Source organism: Ochotona curzoniae, unplaced genomic scaffold, assembly GCF_017591425.1.
Source record: "Ochotona curzoniae isolate NIBS_2020 unplaced genomic scaffold, NIBS_Ocur_1.0 contig_3622, whole genome shotgun sequence".
Classification (NCBI taxonomy): Eukaryota; Metazoa; Chordata; class Mammalia; order Lagomorpha; family Ochotonidae; genus Ochotona; species Ochotona curzoniae.
Window position 1 is genome coordinate 14386284 of NW_024465926.1, and position 18934 is coordinate 14405217.

The window sequence follows — 18934 nt, forward strand, 5'->3', positions numbered from 1 at the left end:
AGTGTGCAAAGCCACTGGCTGCAACATGGCCTTCTGATGGGTGTTGGTCCTGTTCTTGCTCTTCCACTTCAAATCCAGCAAGTTCCCTGGTAATGGTGTGAGAGAAGTAACAAAAGATTCTCTATGTATTTTGGATCTTGGTACCCAGATGGTAACTGGACGAAGTGCGCAGTTTTGTTTAGGCTCATACATGATAGCTGAAGTTATCTGGGGAGTGAGCCTGTGGATGGAAGATTCTCTCTCTATCTGTATAAATGTCTTAATTTTAAAATCAAGCAACAAAGGTTTTATAAAAGTGAAATTGAAGCTACCATAATCTCAAAAATTCCTTTCTGGGTAAATATCAAAAACCACAAAAATGAAAACACAGTAGAACAGGTATCTGCATTCCACATTTATTGAGGTGAATAATCTTTACCCAATCGCTGCTAGTCACCAGGTGCATGAGAGTGCAGCAAGGTTACCGGGATGAGTATTTTTCAGCCATAAGGAAAAGGAGCCTTTATCTGTGGCAACACGGAGGGAATTGGAGGAGGCAGCCTGAGGACACCAGGACACAGCAACTCCTGGTGCCCAGGTCCTATATTGGCTGCTTAGAGACCTGGGGTCGCAGGGTGTGCTTGGAGGAGAAATAGGGCTACTGCACCCATGGGTAGGCAACAACCCAAAGAAGCTCTCACTGAGTGTGGAAGAGCCAGGGCTGGGAAGATAGCAGATGGGTGGAAGAGGAGGAGTGAGGGCAGGAGGGGCCCAGGGACAATACAAGATGAGGAAGGTGGGTTTCTGAAGGGCACAGCCTCACAGGGGTGGTGTTGAGTACACCTGGCACAGGACACCCAGAGTATTCAAGGCAGGGAACTCTAGGCAGCAGGTCTTACACAATGGCGTGCCAGAAGATATGGAGGGCAGGTGAGTGACAGCCTGTGTGTGGAGCCAGGGTCACCCATCTAGACATGAGCAGTTACAGCTCTGTGTGCTCCTGCTCAGCCCCCATCAATTCCTGTATATCTGAGGGAAGATGTTTGGTCCAGAACTGGCGCCTGTGGGCCTTCAGGGCCCGGCCCACTGCAGGCTGTGTGCTCAGCTGCAGGTACTGCTCCTTCTGGTCCAAGATGGGCCAGTGTGGCAGGCCCTCGCTATTGGGGTTCCTGTAGACAAGAGTCAAGATGGGGTTAAAATAGGGACCCTGAGCCTTTAAACTCTGAGCCCTGAGTGCCCTAGCCAAGTGCAGGCCAATCCAGCATGAGGGTCAGGATCTACGGGGGATGGGTTTCCAAGTTTAAGGAGAGCTGCTTCCTCCCCTGGTGTCAACTCTGTAGTCCTTGATTCCCAAGGCAAGAGCCTGAGAACAACAGCTTTTTGCCAAGTGCAGGACACAGGTATGGGTAGATGAGGAGAGTATCCCTGGTTTCCAGGAGCCCTGTGTGTGACAGTGGGCCCTGCCACTGGGGAGAGTGCTGTCACATGACTAAAGACACTTGGTCCCAACAGCCCTAAGGAAGTGAGGATGGCATAGGGCGACTCACCCCGTGCGAGCAAAATTGGCCCAGTACTTCATCATCCTCCTGCTCAGCAGCTCCTCCTCCTCAGTGAGAGTCACTGCAGCAGGGAGGGACACAGGGTCAGCTCAGGCAGATGTAGGCCTGCTGCCCACCATGACCACACTCACCAATGCTGGTCCACTGCACCACCACAACCACACTCGCCAGTGCAGGCTCACTGCTCTGCACTCTAGCCAGACATTCTTTGGGGTGATGGACAGAGGCTAGTGTTTGGAGAACTCATGGTGCAGTCATGGATCAGCCCCAGGAGTTGTAAGACTGGGGGTACTTGATCTTGAGTCTCAACACTGTCATCCATGCAGTGGGCAGATTATCTCCTCAGGATAGCCAAACTCTACATTCCCACGATGGGGAAGGAAGAAGCCTCACCTTTTGTCTCAAAGAAAATGGATCTGAAGAAAAAGAAAAGCTCATCGCCATGATCAGCCTTCACGTATGTTGGCCGTAAGTCCTTCATGAAGTTGGGCGAATGCTGGAACTCATAGAAGTAGACAGGAGCATGGGAACCTGGGTGACAGGTACACAGGGTGACAGTTGGTTCCCCTCCTGGGTTTGCACAACACAAGAGGACAGCAGAGCGATGCCCATTCTGTCTGACCCAGAGAGTGCTAGTAGAGTTCAAGGGGAAAAAAGCAGAGCCAGGTGCCTGTGTTAAGCCTTGGTCTTGGACTTTGCAGCTGGGAAATATTGACACAATGTATTCCCTCAGTCCTGCTCCCACCCCATCTCCTCTTCTGTCCCCTGGTGGAGTTGTCCATCTCATGAACCAGCAGGAGGCAGATTGAGATGAACGATATGAGAACCTGGTGTGGAGGGGGACCAGGCAAGTTAAAGACACAGACAGTTCTGGGCAGAACCCTGCCCTTGTTTCTTAGCCACAGATGAACTCACGCTGAAAATGTGCAACGTGGAGCGCAGGCATCACGAAGAGGGCATCGGCCATCATTTCCTGGTATTGAGCCATAAGGGTTTTGGGGTCTTTATTGTCCCCCAGGTATTCATTTACCAATGGCTCCTCTATGTCAGGAGGCAGCATCTAGCACAGGGGATAAGGACAGAGTCAGAGACAGCCAGATGCCAGGGAGAGAGGCAGCTGAGATAAGTTCCAGATAAAGACCAGGTGTGGTGGTCACCTCCTACCCAAGCCCAGAGGCATTCACGTTGGTTACTAAGTTTTGAGGGCATGACTCTTGGGACCTCACCCATTCCTCAGAATTTTGATGTATTAGCTTCTCCACTGCTGCTCTGTCCATTTCCTTCTGGGGGTCTCGGATTTCCAAGAACTGAGTGGTGAGCAGAGAATCATGGGTTGTAGTGATTGGGTCAGGGGTTCTATCATCCTGAGGCCTGCCTGGGTGATGGGCTGATGGGGAACTTGGACTGGGCTCACCTTGGGGATGATCCAGCCGTACTCATCATTGTTGACACCAATGATGCTGGGGACAGGTTGAAAGTCAGCAGAGGCCAGCAGCTCATAGGGGTGTCTGGGCAGGAAGAAGCCATCCACCACCCCGGAGATGATCTTGAAGGCCTAGAGGCACCCGAGGCAGTGGAGAAGGTTTGTGGGCCAAAAGTTTTCTTGAGCTACTCTCTTACACTTGGCTCACCATTGCGGGCTCAAATCCCCAACCCACACACACTCATACTTTAGGGGTCCCATGACTGGCTTACATGGAGTGTCATGCCTGCCCGTCAACAGCTTGGAGGACAGGAAGGCATGAACATGAGCTGGTAGCCCAGGGACTTTGAAAGGCACCAGAACCAACACCCCCTTGTACCAGTGAATGGGTTCCCACCTTGGTCATCTCCAGCATCTCCTCTTCACTCTTGGCCCTCAAGCAGCCCACCAGGGTCTCAGAGTCCACCTGGCCACAGCCAGACAGGTTGGCCACCACCTGGGAAGGGAGCTCATGAGTGCTGGAGACCCATACAGGAGAGGAGAAGGAGGATGCCTAAGGCCAGCCGGATGCAGGAAAAGAATTCATGGGTACACAACAGCAGCCTGAATGCCTACTAATCAACCTCCCTTCCTGACTTGGAGCATCTTGGCCTCAGTAAGCTGTACCTGCTTAGCTGGCTGCAGACAAGGTGGACCCAGAAAGGCAGCCCAGAGCAGTCTCAGACTCTACTGAGGCACAGGTATATGAGTTCTGACCCTAAAACCTCAGCCATCCCTGAGGAGGAATTGCTGAGGCACCTGATATTCAACGTGTACCCAATCAAAAGATATAAAAGCAGAGGCCCTGAGAGGGGAGATGATAGCTGTGGGCCTGAGCTGGGCCACTGGGGCTTACTCACTGAGGAGATCATTTCAGCTGAGTTGGTGATGAGGCCAGGCATCACGGCCACACCACTTTGCATAATGGCTCCATGGAAGAGTCCTTGCGACATGGGTGACAGCACATGTGAAGACACACTTATGCCTCCTGCAGACTCGCCAAATATGGTGACCCGGTCAGGGTTGCCTCCAAAGTGGGCGATGTTCTGCTGTACCCAGCGCAGTGCAGCCACTTGGTCCAGGTAGCCCCAGTTGCCGCTGGCATGCTGGTCTCCAGTGCTGAGAAGTAGAAAGGACAGGGATGGCAGGGCTATTCTGGGGCCACTCCTCCCTCAGCACTTAGCCCAGGCCCAAACTCACCTGAAGAATCCCAGGACGCCTAGGCGGTACTGGATGGTGACCACCACCACATCCTCAAAGGCTGCCAGGGTAGAGCCATCATAATTGGATGCTGTGCCTATAACCAGCCCACCTCCGTGGATCCACACCATCACCTGGTAAGTTAAGAGCAATACCATCATGTTTTCCATCGCCTGAGCCCAATTTACCAACACCTCCTCTGAACCATGCTTTAACTTGGGCAGATTCCCATGCAGTTAGATGCTTGGAGAGACTCCAGGATTCTGGCCATGAACCTAGGTTCCAGTTATGATCAGATAACCCTGGGCTGCAATTTTTGAATTCCATGTTAAGCGCTTGCTTTGTCAGTGCCAGAATTTGCTGTGGGGTAGAAAGGAAAGGGATGCCTTTTTGATCATTGCACATGGATGCTATGAAAGTGAAATCCCGTCGCTTGGGTGTGGTGTGTGGTGACATCAAGTGCAGCCCTCAGTCATCTGAGGGCATCTCCTGGGCACAAGGTCCTGCAGTTGTCCTGGGCCCACCATACCCACACATTCTGACCTCTGGCAGCTACTTGACCTCTGTAACCCAAACCCAGGGCTCAGCTGCCCACACCTGGAAAGAGGAACTTCCTGGACCCCACCAGGGGCAGCATCTCTCTAGAATTCATGGCACGTGATGCCACAGTCATCTCATCTTTTCTATCCTCTAGAAGCAGGGGATGTCCTTCCACATCAAGATGCCCCGGCCTCCCACTCACAGGCAGCTTGGAGCCCTCACGGGCATGGGCAGGCACGTAGATGCTGAGGTACAGGCAGTCCTCGGACATGGGCATGGACATCAGTGTCAACGTTGTGTCCACTACATCCTTCTCCATTACAGCAAGGTCCTGTGGACACCTGGGACCATCCAAGGCAGATGTTAGTGCAGTGGCCATGCAGTGGTCTAAGCTGGAACTTGGGACCAGACTTAATCCTGATCCTGTCTATCCCTCCCCCAACTGCACCCCACTCACTCATGAGTCCAACATAATACCCCTATAAACCTGGATAACAATCTGAGACTGCTGGGAACCTGGGATGGCACCAACTTTCAGGGTCTCTGGGGGAAATTTTGCCTGCACGTGCTGACCTCAGTGCTGTGTTTCTCTGCACACTCAGGCTCAGAGCATGGGGCCACCCACACAGGTGCTGAGTGCGTGGATGTCCATCTCTTCCCAAGAGAAGGCAGTGGGATAGCCCACGTCCTGGGAGCCTATCACTCTTGACAGCCTCCAGCCGTGATTTAAACACATCCCTTGGACACTGTTTTTGGAGCAGGAGTTAGCTCAGTGCTGTGCCAGCCTCCACTGGTGCCTATCTCGGCAACCACAGGATCTACTGAGGCAGTCAGGAACTCTTGCACGTTTGGGTATTCAACTTGGGAAGCTCACCCAGGACAGTGCCCTAACAGCACAGGGATGTGGCAAAGCAGAACTTGGGGAGCTGGGTCTCTGCCTCCAGCTTCAACATCTGGAGCTAAAGGCCTTGAAGTCCCAACGCCAGAACAAAGAGCTTGACAGGAGCCTTGGCAAGCCCACTGGAAGTGTTCACATCAGAGTCCACAGCACATAGAGGACTGTCAGACTGTCAGCTGTGAGCTGTGGATGAAAGGGCAGCCGGGACTGACCCAGCACTCATAGGCTCCCAAACACACCCCAGACCTGTTGCTACCCTGGGTGGGCCTCTGAGAGATCTCACATGGCTGGATGGGAGGTGCCATCTCTCACTCCACTCCAAGCTTCAGCAGGTTCAGGAGGTGCAAAGCGCAGTGGTCCCAGAGGTGGCTTGGCAAAGGGAATGCCTAGGAAAGTGTGGACTCCCACATTGGTGCCTTCCACGTGGACCAGTCTCCCCCGCACCTGTCCGGAGTGTGTGGTCCTGATGGGGCTTGTGGAGTCCTGGCCTGTGTGAAGAGAAGTATGATTAAGGAAGTAAGTCCAGCTGCTGCCCAACCAGTTATTCTGCCTCTGCAGCTGCCTCCTTGCTGTCCTCATTCCAGTGTTATCCATCCCAGATGTATACACACTCACTTTACAGATTCCTGGTTGGGCATTCCCGATTCCATCCTAATGAAATGATCAGAAAGAGCCCAGCCTAATGACCACAGTCCCATGTTGGCTTCCATTGTTGAGGCCAGGGTTGCACTGAATGGGCGAGAACTGAGGTGAACACTGCTGTGAATGCCATTGAAAGTCCTGGACACTGGAACCGTGGGCACTCTGTATGAGGCCCTGGGAACCAGAATGGTCCGTGGGGAGGGAACCCCAGGCTGAGTGCCATTGCAGTCAGGACAATTGTGAGGCATCTGGGCAAACATGATGCCACCTTGCATAAAGAACTTGAGCATCCTCAGCTTTCTCCAACAGGTGCTCCTGGACTCAGTGCTGCTATGGAGACTGCCAGAGGACCAGCATGGTGGCAGCCTATCTCAGAAACACCCAACTTTTGCAAGGTTAGAGACTTTATTATTTGTGTGTCTAGGCAGAGGAGGTAAAAGATTTTGCTTCCAATTGCCCTTCCCTCTGGCTCAGGAAAGGGGTCTAACACATACACAGTAGCAGAAGCTGGGGTCTGAGCTCTATCATTGTTCTTTGGATTTTTTCCACCTGAGCTGTGAGTGTGCAGATTTGGATCTAGTTTGTACATCTGTGCGCGCACATGCACACATACATGTTACATACTTTCATTGTCAGACATGGTGGCTTGCTGATTTTGAGCAATCGATTGCTCCTTATTTTTGAAGATTTGTGTATTTCATTGGCACAATTACACAAATACACATGCACAGAAGAGAACAAAAGCAAGAGAAAGAGACTCTCCATCCGTTGGTTCACTCTCCAAACAGTCATAATACCTGAGTCTGGCAAGGGTGGAGGCAGGAATCAGAAACTCCATCTGGGTGTCCTCCATGGGTATCAGGGGCCCAAGCACTTGGACCATTTTGTGCTGCTGTCACAGGTGCATAGGCAGCTAGCCAGATCAAAAGTGGAGCAGCTGGGACTCAAACATGCACTCATATGGAATGCTTGCTCTGCACTTTAACGCTGTTGCCTCCTTTGCTTCTCTAAACAGTAAGAATGTGTTTAGGAGAAAAAAGAGCTATATGCTTATGATAATAGGATCAAGTAAGCAATTTTCTGCTGTTTTCAGGTGAGTGGAAGTGTGGTCCTGCAGGGAAAATCTGGAGACTTTTGGAGACTCTGTGCCCTCACCAAGAAACAGGTGTATTCTTTCTGATTGTGGAACCAACATGAAATACTGTGACCTGTGATGCCACCATCCCACATCAGAGCACCCACAAGAGTCCCAGCTCCTCTGCTTCTGACCCAGCTCACTGCTAATGCACCTGGGAAGGCAGCAGAGGACAGCCTGGGTGCTTGGGCCCCTGACACTCAGGTGGAGTTTCTGGTTCCTGGTTTCCACGTAGCACATCTCCACCTGCCACGGACTTCTGGGGAGTGAACCAACCACTGCAAGATCTCCTGTTTCTACCTCTCCTTTACTTTCATAAATCAAGCTTTCATGTAAGTGAATCCTTAAAGAAATTGATACATAAATGAGTAACAGAGCCATCGGAAAGGCCAGGCTTCTCATCCTCCAGAAAGACCACTTGGAGAGTGGGGCAAGGGCAGGTAAGAGTGGAATTTTAGTGAGATGTTGAGGGGAGTAGGGGAGTGAAGTGTCTCAGGGTAGGATGAGTGTGGATCTCTTTTGGTAGATTCGATTGGGAGAGGGTGGAGGGTAGGCTTTTGACCCAGAGCATCAAGGGTCAAAACATACCCAGACCTGGTGCCCACACAGCCTGAGCTTCTGATAAGAGATCCAAGAGCACTGACAGGAACCAGGCATGGTCAGCTTTGCCTTCAAACACAAGCACATGGGGTGGAGGATAGTACTAGGCTAAGCTGCCATCAGTGTGTCGGAATTCCAAATGTGCAGGTTTGAGGCCAGGTTGTTCCACTTCTGATCCAGCTTGATGCTAATGTGCTTGGGAAAGAGTTACATGGTGGCCAATATTCTTGGTCCTCATGAGAATCTGGAGGAAGCTCCTGGCTCCAGATCAGCACAACTCTTGCCTTTGTGGCCATTTGTGGGTCAATCCCAGGACAGAAGATTTCTGTCCTTGTCTTTTTTCCTGTTTCTCTAAATCTGCCTTTCAAAGAGTATAAACACAGATTTTAAAACGCCTTTGACCCCTGATCATGTGCATGGACTGTGGGAACCTGTGACCTTTCAGACCGTTGGCAGTCCACTGTTGCCTGTGCTCCCAGGACCTTGCCTGGGCCCCTCAGAAGCAGCTGGGGATCTCAGCTGGGCCAACAGCAGCTCTAGATGGTGAACGCACAGTGGGAAAACCCTTAACTGCATGCTCACAGCACCTGAAGGCAGCACCTAGGGCCAGCACCTGTGTCAGCCACCAACACAGGCAGGAAACTCCCCCAGAATCTCTTCCACAAGCTGCTCCCCTTCTGTTAGTCTCCATTCTCTTTGTCTCTGACTCGGTGCAGCCATGATCCTCTCTCAGCCCCTGGGCACACACGGGGATCTAGGGTAATATCCCATCATCCCATGCCCCACCTGCCAGCACCAGGCCACCCGCGGGAGCCTCACCCAGTCCTGGGACGACGAGCAGCAGGAGGAAACAAGCCATAGCAGTGAAGCTCACACAAAGCCGGTAGGGTTCCATGGTCCCAGGCAGGTCCGTGTGTGCTCCCAGCTGTGTGACCCAGAGGCTGCCCTGTGTGCGCCTGGGCGGAGCTGATCATTGCCCAGACTAAAGTTTGGCTTGGCAAGGAGTGGGTGGAGTGAACATCATGGTGGCGGAATTTGAGGTTTAAGGGGAACTGACTGACCCAGCAGAAATCAAAAGCAGACCAAAAAGCCAGCAAATGTGGACATGGCCTCCCAGGGATCATCCCTGCACCCCCAGAGAAAATCATCCCACGTCCCTATCTCTGGGGATTCTCACACCTTTGCAGAGAAGGCCTCCTGGCTTTCCAAAGCCAGCCTTTTGCTCCCTCCTCTCTGTGAGGACAGTGAGCTCAGTGGCTCTAGGACCAATGGCGCTAGCAGCATGGTGTTACAGGCTAAACTTCTACTCTTGTTGCCAGGATCCTGTATGTGTTTGAGTCCTGGCTGCTCCACTTCCCGTCTAGCTAGATGCTTATGTTTCTAGGAAAGCAGTGGCTGGTGGGTTCCTGAACCCACATGGTTGTCTGGAGGAAACTCCTGGCTCCTGATCGCCTCATTTCCTGCTGTTGTCATTTTTGAAGTCAACTGTAGAATGGAACAAATCTCTCCCTGATTCTGTTCTTACTCTAAATCTGCCTTTTCAGTAAGAATAGTAAAAAAAAAAAAAAAAAGCAATTTTTTTAAAAAAGCCTTTGCCCCTGGAAAAAAGATTCATGAACTGGGGTACTCTGTGGCTCCTCACAACAGTTGAGCCTGATGCTGCCTGTGCTCCCAGGGCCAGTGGCCTTCCCCGGAGCCCCTCAGAGGTAGCCAACTGAGAGTCAAACCGCAGTGGGAGAAGCCCTAACTGCACATTTACTGCACCTGCAGGCAGCACCAAGGGGCAGCACTCAGGTCAGCCACAAACACAGGTGGGAAATGCTCCGAGCCCCTCCTGCACAAGCTGCCCTGAACTCCCTCCTGTTTCTCTTCCTTCTCACTCTCTCAGGCCCAGGCAGACGTGATCCTCTTTCAGCTTCTGGGTACATCCTGGATGCAAGGTTACCACCCCATTACCACCCTCCCTTCTTGTCTGCACCAGCCCATATACTCAAGGTCTAACTGCCAATTCGATCTGGGACTCAGTTGCCATCCGCGGGGAGCCTCATTCAGGCCCAGTATGAGGAGCAGCAGAAGCCCACAGACCAAGACGCCGAGCTGCGCACACAGAAGATATGGCGCCATGGGCCCAGGCAGGTCCGTGTGTGCAGTGCTATCTGCTCCAGAGCCTGTCCCAGGTGCTATGGGAGTGGTGCAGGGCAACTCCCAACCTGGAGTTTGGGCTGGGCAGGGAGTGGCGGGGCGACCTTCACAGGGCACTGATTGTGGTTCAAGAAGAACCTGACTGACCCACCAGAACTCTGCTGTGGACCCAAAAGCCAGCAAATATGCTCATGTCCTCCCCAGTTCTGTCCCTGTCCCTGCACCTACTTGCTCCATGAGACCCTCCCCTCAGCCCTGGAGCCACTGAGCTCACTGTCCTCACAGAGAGGAGGGAGCAAAGGGCTGGCTTTGAAGCCTGGAGGCCTTCTCAGTGCAGGTGCAAAAATCCACAGAGATGGGGGTATAGGATGATTCCTGAGGCTGCAGCAGTGAACCCCAGGAGGTGTGACTGTCCCCAACACTCAGAGCTGCCTAGCTCAGGACTCAGTTTGCTTGTCGCTGCTAATTCACAGCCCTTCCGACCCTGGTCATGTCTCCTCTTTTTTTAAGATCTATTTATTTTATTGGAAAGGCAGATGTACAGAGAGGAGAGACAGAGAAGAAGATGTTCTGTCCGATGATTCACTCCCCAAGTGGCCGCAACGGCTGGAGCTGAACCAATCTGAAGCCAGGAGCCAGGAACTTTTTTTCCAGGTCTCCCACGCGGGTGCAAGGTCCCAAGGCTTTGGGCCGTCCTCAACTGCTTTCCCAAGCCACAAGCAGGGAGCTGGATGGGAAGTGGAGTAGCTGGGATTAGAACTGGGGCTCATATGGGATCCCGGCGCATTCAAGACGAGGACCCTAACCACTCTGCTATCGCACCAGGCCCCATCTCATCTTTTTAGTGTGTTTCATTATTTCTTTACTTAGATATCTGAGAAAGAGTGTCCCCAAATGCCCCCAGTGGTTAGGCCTGTGCCATGGCAAGACCAGGAACTGGGAGCTCAACCCATATGCAATAGATCTACATCTGCCATGTGATCCACACTCCTAGTACTGGGCCGCATCCAAGGGAAGTGCAAAGAGGACGTCAGGAAGAAACCTGTGCTGCAGTGATTATTCTAGAACTATCAACAGTAGGTAGGCTCCCTTACTGATGAATATGGAAGGGATTGTGGCATAGACACACCACGGAGTGTTATTCACCCATGAAGATGAAATTCTCTCATGTATGGCAACAGGGTTACATGGAGGCCTTCATGTTGAATGAAAGAAGTCAGCCACAGAAAGACAAACAACACAGTCACACTCCATTTTAGGTATTTTTTTTTAAAGATTTATTTTTATTATTTTTTTATTGGAAAGGCGGATATACAGAGAGGAGAGACAGAGAGGAAGATCTTCCGTCCGATGTTTCACTCCCCAAGTGAGCGCAAAGGCCGATGCTATGCCGATCCGAAGCCAGGAGCCTCTTCTGGGTCTCCCACGCGGGTGCAGGGTCCCAAAGCTTTGGGCCGTCCTCGACTGCTTTCCCGGGCCACAGGTGGGGAGCTGGAAAGGAAGCGGGGCTGCTGGGATTAGAACCAGCGCCCATATGGGATCCTGGGCGTACAAGGCGGGGACTTCAACCACTGTGCCACCGCGCCGGGCCCTTAGGTATTTTTTAAATTTGTTTTGTATGTATGTGAAAGAGTCACAGAAAGTGGGAGGGAGGGAGGGAGAGAAAGAGAGAGAGAGGTTCCATATGTTGATTCACTCCAGAGTGGCCACAACAGTTGTGGCTGTGTCAGTTTGAAGCCAGGAGCTCACATAAATGCGGGGTCCAAGCTCTTTGGCCAACGTCTGCTACTTTCCCAAGCACATTAGCAAGAATCTAGGTCAGAGGTGAAGCAGCCAGGACTTGGACCGGTGCCCACTTGGGATGCCGGTTTAACAGACACTGCTGATGTGGCCACCTCTCCAGGACATATTTTCTCATAATAAGACAGACACCCAGCACCAAGGATTTCTTATTGAGAGTACACAACACTGTGCAGGAGGCTTGCCAATAAAGATAGCTGAAACTTAGAACAAGATCCTGAAGAAGCATCTAGAACAGAGTTACACATGCACAGAGCATTTGGGGAACATAGGAATGATTCATAGATACCTACAGTGCACCATCAGTTGAGTCTACATTGTGACACCCACCTGCGCCCCAGGAAAACCGAATGTCCACTGGTTTCTTCAGTAGAGCATCACAATTAGAAGAAAGTGAAAAAAGAGGCAGGGGGCAGCATGCGACATGAAGAGTGAAATAGATTCAAAACATAATAAAAAAGACAGCAAATGGCAGCAGGTCATTAAGAGTTAGGATGTTAGTAGGTTAGAACGTGGGAAAATTGGAGCCTTTACATAATGCAGGAGGCACTGCTCAGGAAAAAAAACTGTGCAGTTGTTTGAGTCATTGCAGATGGCGTTATAGGAATAGCACAGGGCAGATGAGGCCCGGCAGTGCAGGGGCTGCTTGTGCATCCTGTGGCCCTCAGCAGAGTGTGGCCCTCAGCCCGAGCTCCAGCTCCACTCTGGGAATATGTACTCTGAGAGGTGGTGTCAGGTGGCTGGAGATGGTGATGGCTCTGGTGCTGGGATCCCTGTCACCCATGTTGGATGCTCAGTGTCCAGTGAGTCAACCCACTCAGCACACTGAAAACAGGTAAAAAATGAGGCCTCTATGCTGAACAGGTGCTGATGTGTTTCCCATCATGCACCCTAAATGTTGGGTGCCACAGTAAGCGAAACAACATTCATGCTATATTAGTAATGGGTGAGCTGAATGAGATCACGTGGAGGACACGGGCAGCTTCTACACAGGTGCTGCTGGTACCCAGGATGGCAGCATCTGCACATGTCAACATGGTAGTCCTGGACTCCAGGATTACCCAGGAAATACCTGCTGCTTACAAAGCTGGCTCCAGTCCTGTGCCTTTTGAATGAGCAGATAAAAGATCACAGACACACCCCAAGAGCCTTGCACGCACGGTCTGAGCTTTTGATAACCAGACCAGGCATGTAGGGTGCCATCACTTTCATCCTAGATGACTGTCCTGCCAACCGCCATTGCTCAGTGCCTGTGGTGACAATGATCCCTGGCATCTCAGACAGGCCCTAGAATTGGAACCTGGACCTTCTCTAGCACATGATTCAGTTACCTTGCAAAGGCCCAATAGATGAGGGTGGGCACAGACAGGTAATGCTGAGACAGGTTCATTACTACCCTTGGTCTGACAACCACAAGCACAGGATAAAAGTAGCCTCAATATCACCCCTGAACCTGTCCCAAAGCTAGTTCAGGGGAAGACTCCACTCAGACCCTCCCGTTGGGCTCACTCCTCACTGTCTCTCAGTGGGAGAGGACCAGGCTCTCCCACCCTGGGGGCACTGTCCCTGTGCCCTCACCCTTCGCCAGCACTTCCAGGCACTGGCACTCACACTTTTTGGGATTTAACTGTCCATCAGAACTGTGTCCCTGTGGCTGTCTGTGGGAGCCTCATCCTGGCACGGCATGAGGAACAGCAGGAGTGCATCAACCACTGTGCCAAACCAGACACACATTTGGTGCAGCCCCATGGTCTGAGGCAGATCCGTGTATGTGGCACCCCTGTGTGACCCAGAGGTTGACTTCCAGTGCTTCAGGGACAGAGCTCATTATCACCTAGGCCAGAGTTTAATCTGGGCAGGAAATGGGTGGGACTGGCCGTTGGGTGGAGCAAGATCTCACAGGAGATCAAGATACAGCTGAGAGGGAAGAGGTCAGTGTGGGATCAGGGTTGGGCTACCTCCCCTCTCTTCTGGCTTTCCAGTATCGTCCTTTTAGTCCTGAAGCTGTGGCCAACTGCAGTGTGAGCATGCACAATAAACATCGATAGGATGTGCACAGACAACTCAGAAGGGCTTCACTGAGGAGCACGAGGGTAAAATCCGCACAAACACAGCAGTGGACCCAGGATTTTTATCTGGGTGAAGTGGAGGCCCCTGAGCCAATGATGGGAGGTGTGACTGTTTCAATCCTGAAAGTTTCAGGTTCCTCATTGGTGCTCCGTGTTTCTGGGCCCTTCCCCTGAGAGCCTCCACCCTCCCCACTCTCTTCCCTATGGCCCTTCCCTGCCTGGTGCTGGTGGAACCCAGTGTTTCCTGTGTCCCCACTCCTCTCTGATACCAGTTCTTTTTGCCCCTTGACAAGGAAGCCTGCTGGTCATGCCAGGCAAGGGAGCCCAACAGACACAGCTGAGCTGGGAGCCCTGCCTTGTGAGTCCATCCCTTCCTGAGGCAGTCTATCTAACCCACCATGCCCAGATGCATGTGTGTCTCATCACGATCAGGAAGGAGATATTTTCATGGTCCAGAAGTGCAGCTCCATGAGAAGGGGCTGTAAAAACCCCAGCAAGCATCCCATAGGTGCAGTGGGCTAAAGGAGGACACACATACAAACTATGTCCCTGGAAAGGAAGAGTGTTCAAAAAAAAGTCTCAACATAGCAAGCCAAGCAGGAAGTGGGCAGATCGTGGTAGGCCTTTTTCATGGTGGCTAAGATGCGAGAAGGATGACTATGACCCATGTTTTAGTACCTTCGTTGGCCTCCACACTCTGATTCCTAGTCCTAGCTTCCTGCTAGGCAACAGAGATGGTTCACCCACAGGGGAGACCTGGATGGAGTTCACAGCTCAGCTTTGGCGTCCAGGCTTCTGGACACACGTAGGAAATGACTCAGAGGATGAGAACTCTTGTTCTCTGTATTCGTCTTTCTCTTCACATCTCAAATGGATAGATTTTTTTTTTTTAATAGTGAAATGATCTGAATAAGTATTTTCAATAACACAATATACAGAAGGCTAAAATATCTAATATATGCATATGTGTCTGTTTAAAGATTTATTTTACTTGAAAGGCAGAGTTAGAGAGGGAGTGGAAGACAGGGAATTAGAGTGTGGCACGGTTACCCAGATGAGTATTTCTCAGCTGTAAGGAATGGGAGCTTTTATTTGTGGTAACATGCAGGGAATGGGAAGGGGCCACGCATGGCAGCTGGAGAGCACTAGGACACAGAGGCTCCCAGTGCCCAGGTACCCTGTGGACCGCTTAAAGACCTGAGGTCATAGGGTGTGCTGTGACAGGGATGGGGGCTCTGATACCCAGGGCAACCTCAACCACCAAAGCAGCTCCCAATGAGTGGGGAGGAACTAGGGCTAGGAGTGGAGGAGAGAGAGAGTGGAAGAGGAGGTAAGAAGGGCAGAGTGGCCTCGGGCCAGTGGGAGATGTGAAAGCTGGGCATGAGCCAGTGTGATGCCATATGGGGCAATGTTGAGAAAATATGGTGCAGGGCACCCAAGGCAGGCTGGGCAGGGAGCTCTGGGGAGTAGGTCCTTCACAAGGGTGGCCTGAGGAGCCAGAAGGCAGGTGAGTGACAGCCTGTGTGTGGAGCCAGGGTCACCCATCTAGACATGGGAAGCTATAACTCCACGTGCTGCTTTGGCTCAGCCCCCATCAATTCCTGCATCTTCTTGGGCAGGGTCTGCATCCAGAACTGGCGCCTGTGGGCCTTCAGGGCCTGGCCCACTGCAGGCTGTGTGCTCAGCTGCAGGTACTGCTCCTCCTGGTCCAAGACAGGCCAGTGTGGCAGGCCCTCGCCATTGGGGTTCCTGCAGAAGAGAGGTCAGGAAGTGGGAATCAGGGGTCTCTGAGGCCTTAAGCCCTGAGTGCCCTAGCTAGGGCTAGGCCAGCTTGCCATCAAGACCAGGAGTGATGGGAGTGGACTGCAGTTACAGGAGAGCTGCCAACTCCCTCTGGTGTCAATCCACATGCACATCTGACAGGCAAGACTGTGGTATCCTCACTCCTAAGGGAAAACTAATGACAGCTCTTGGCCAGGTCCAGACAAGGGTGGGAGTGGATGCGGAGAGTATCCCTAATCAAAAGGACCTTTGTGTGTGCCACTTGGGGATGCTGCAAGGAAGGGTGCTGTCATGTGACTAAGGACACTGGCTACTGTTGAGGTCCCCACAGGGGAGGGTCCCACCGCTCTGGGGACATAAGGATGTAGGGTAGGGCGTCTCACCCAGTGCGAGCAAAGTTGGCCCAGTACTTCATCATCCTCCTGCTCAGCAGCTCCTCCTCCTCAGTGAAAGTCACTGCAGCAGGGAAGGACACAGGATCAGCTCAGGCAGATGCAGGCCCGCTGCCTCATCTTGACCACGTTCACCAGCCCAGACCCGCTGCTCCACCTTGACCACACTTGCCACAAAATGGAGCTTGGTCGGCTTTCCCTTTGCTAAACTCCATGTCTAAACCTGGTCTCAAGGTCATCTGCCATTGGTCTCTTACTGGAACAGTAATGTTTCATCTTTATGATCTTGGGGGATCACTCAGGGGACAGCTCTGCAGCCAGGACAGACACTCATCACAGGGCCAGGCAGAGGAGGAGGGAGCCAGGTCTGGAGCACTCACAGTGCAGTCCTGGCTCAGCCCTGGGAACCATGAGACTTGGGATGCTTGACCACATCTGAGTCTCAGCCCTACAGTGTTCTGAGCCAAGTGCTGCATCCCCGTGCTGAGGAAAGAGTTAGCCTCACCTTTTGTCACAAAGGAAATGGATCTGAAGAGAAAGGCAACTTCATCACCGTGGTCTGCCCTCACGTGGGGTGGCCGTAAGTCCTTCATGAAGCTGGGTGAATGCTGGAACTCATAGAAGTAGACAGGGGCATGGGAACCTGGGTGACAGGTGTACAGGGTGACATGTATTTCTCATTTACTGAATCTCTTGCACTACTCGAGAGGACTGCAGAGTGATGCCTACTGGGCCTGATCTGGGCACTGCTGGCAGAGTCCCGGGGTTGCAGGGTTGTGATTAGTGTCTAAATTGGGTTTTGGCCTTGTACTTTGTAGCTATGATGTCTTGACACAACACAGCTGCCTGACTCATACACCCTTCCCTGTCCTCATCCTGTTACCTCTGTCACTTGGTAGAAATGCCTGTCTCTCGAATTAGCCAAATGGATCTTATGCCGATGGACCTAGTCATGCATGGAAGGGACTGCGCACAGGACCCACAGGTGTACTCACACTGAAAATGTGCAACATGGAGAGCAGGCATCACGAAGACAGCGTCAGCCATCATCTCCTGGAACTGACCCATGAGGGTTTTGGGATCCTCATTGTCCCCCATATACTCGTCCACCAACTTTTGTCCAGAAGGCAGCATCTAGCCCGGGAGACAGGGACAGAGTCAGGGAGGCAGGCTGCCAGGGAGAGAAGCAACTGACAAACATCCTGGATAAAGGCAAGCAATGGGGCAAAGGAACAGTATTGGGGCCACCCCATCCCCAAGCACATACTCTGTCAGTTAAACTTCATTTGCATGAGTCCATATGGGGCAGAAGCTGTTTGCAGGAATGCCAGGGGTCTTACCCATTGCTCAGATGTCTGATGTATTAGTGTCTCCATGGCTGCCCTGTCCATTTCCTTCTGTGCGTCTCCAAAACCCATGAGCTAAGATGTAAACAGAATGACTCAAGTTGGGGGTGGTTGGTCCAGGAACTCTGACACTCTGAGGTCTGCCTGTGAGTGGGATCCCAGGAATTCACCCTGGGCTCACCTTGGGGATGATCCAGCCACATTCATCGTTGTTGACACCGATGATGCTGGGAATGGATTGGAAGTCAGCAGAGGCCAACAGCTCATAGGGGTGTCTGGGCAGGAAGACGCCATCCACCACCGCGGAAATCATCTTGAAGGCCTAGCAACAGCGGAGGCCAAACACAAAATTTGTGGTTCAGACTTTTCCTTGAGACTCTTGACTATGCCTTGTCCATCCCAGCAAGCACATTATACTTCTCCACTCCATGGGGTCTGATTCATGGTTAACAGGATTTGGTCACCCATGTACATTGAGGGCTATGTGGGCAGGAAGGCATGGACCTGAGCTAGTGGCCCAGGGACTTTGAAGAGCAACAGAACCAATCACCCTTTTATCCCAGTGAACAGGTCCCACCTTGGAAATCTCCAGCATCTCCTCTTCACTCTTGGCCCTCAAGCAGCCCACCAGGGTCTCAGAGTCCACCTGGGCACAGCCAGACAGGTTGGCCACCACCTGGGAAGGGAGCACATGGGCACTGGACAACCATGTGGGAGAGGAGAAGGAGGATGCCCAAGTCCAAGAAGGAGGCAGAAGCAGAGTCTCATGGGCACATGGCTGTGGCATGGATACTCCTTAGTCCTCCCTCCCTGACTTAGAGCATCTCAGCTTCAGTGATCTGCACCTGCTTAGCTGGCTGCAGACAAGATAGGCCTTCGAGGTTCTGCTTTGCAGGTCCCAGGACGGTCTCAGACTCTACTGAGGCACAGGTATGTGGGTTGTGACCCCTGAGCCTCTCAGCCATTGCTGGGTTGGTCAGTACTGAGTCACCTGATGCTTCAGGTGTCCCACTCAACAGAGACACTAGCAGAGGCCTCAAGAGAGGAGACAATGGCTATAGATCTGGGCTGGGCCACTGGGGGACACTTACAATGGGGATTGTCTCAGATGAGCTGGAGATGAAGCCAGGCATCACAGCCACCCCACTCTGCATGATGGCTCCATGGAAGAGTCCTTGGGACAGGGGCGACAGCACGAGCGAGGACACGCTTATGCCTCCTGCAGACTCGCCAAATATGGTGACCCTGTCAGGGTTGCCTCCAAAGTGGGCGATGTTCTGCTGCACCCAGCGCAGTGCAGCCACTTGGTCCAGGTAGCCCCAGTTGCCACTGGCATGCTGATCTCCGGTACTGCGAAGTAGGCAGGGACAGGGATGGCAGGGCTGTGC

At 52.3% G+C, this 18934-nt stretch overlaps 1 protein-coding gene across 3 annotated transcripts in view; it reads right to left on the reverse strand.

Moving 5' to 3' along the window:
• The window catches only part of LOC121158018 (cocaine esterase-like), a 35918-nt gene that overhangs the window by 12114 nt on the left and 4870 nt on the right, over nt 1–18934 (reverse strand). Inside the window, exons 3-12 of one of the 3 annotated variants that reach the window (XM_040982570.1) lie at nt 4943–5081; nt 4201–4334; nt 3861–4119; nt 3359–3457; nt 2953–3093; nt 2765–2845; nt 2454–2598; nt 1932–2069; nt 1527–1599; nt 388–1148 (exon numbers count right to left, since the gene is read on the reverse strand). The exons of 1 other annotated variant lie outside the window; for it this stretch is intronic. In XM_040982570.1, coding sequence (XP_040838504.1) covers nt 962–1148; nt 1527–1599; nt 1932–2069; nt 2454–2598; nt 2765–2845; nt 2953–3093; nt 3359–3457; nt 3861–4119; nt 4201–4334; nt 4943–5081 — 1396 coding nt within the window. In that variant the 3' untranslated portion in view covers nt 388–961. Of the gene's footprint in view, nt 1–387; nt 1149–1526; nt 1600–1931; nt 2070–2453; nt 2599–2764; nt 2846–2952; nt 3094–3358; nt 3458–3860; nt 4120–4200; nt 4335–4942; nt 5082–14985; nt 15776–16191; nt 16265–16705; nt 16844–17195; nt 17335–17540; nt 17622–17727; nt 17869–18123; nt 18223–18637; nt 18897–18934 lie in introns of those variants that run through there. One more of the 3 variants, XM_040982569.1, reaches the window with a different exon arrangement.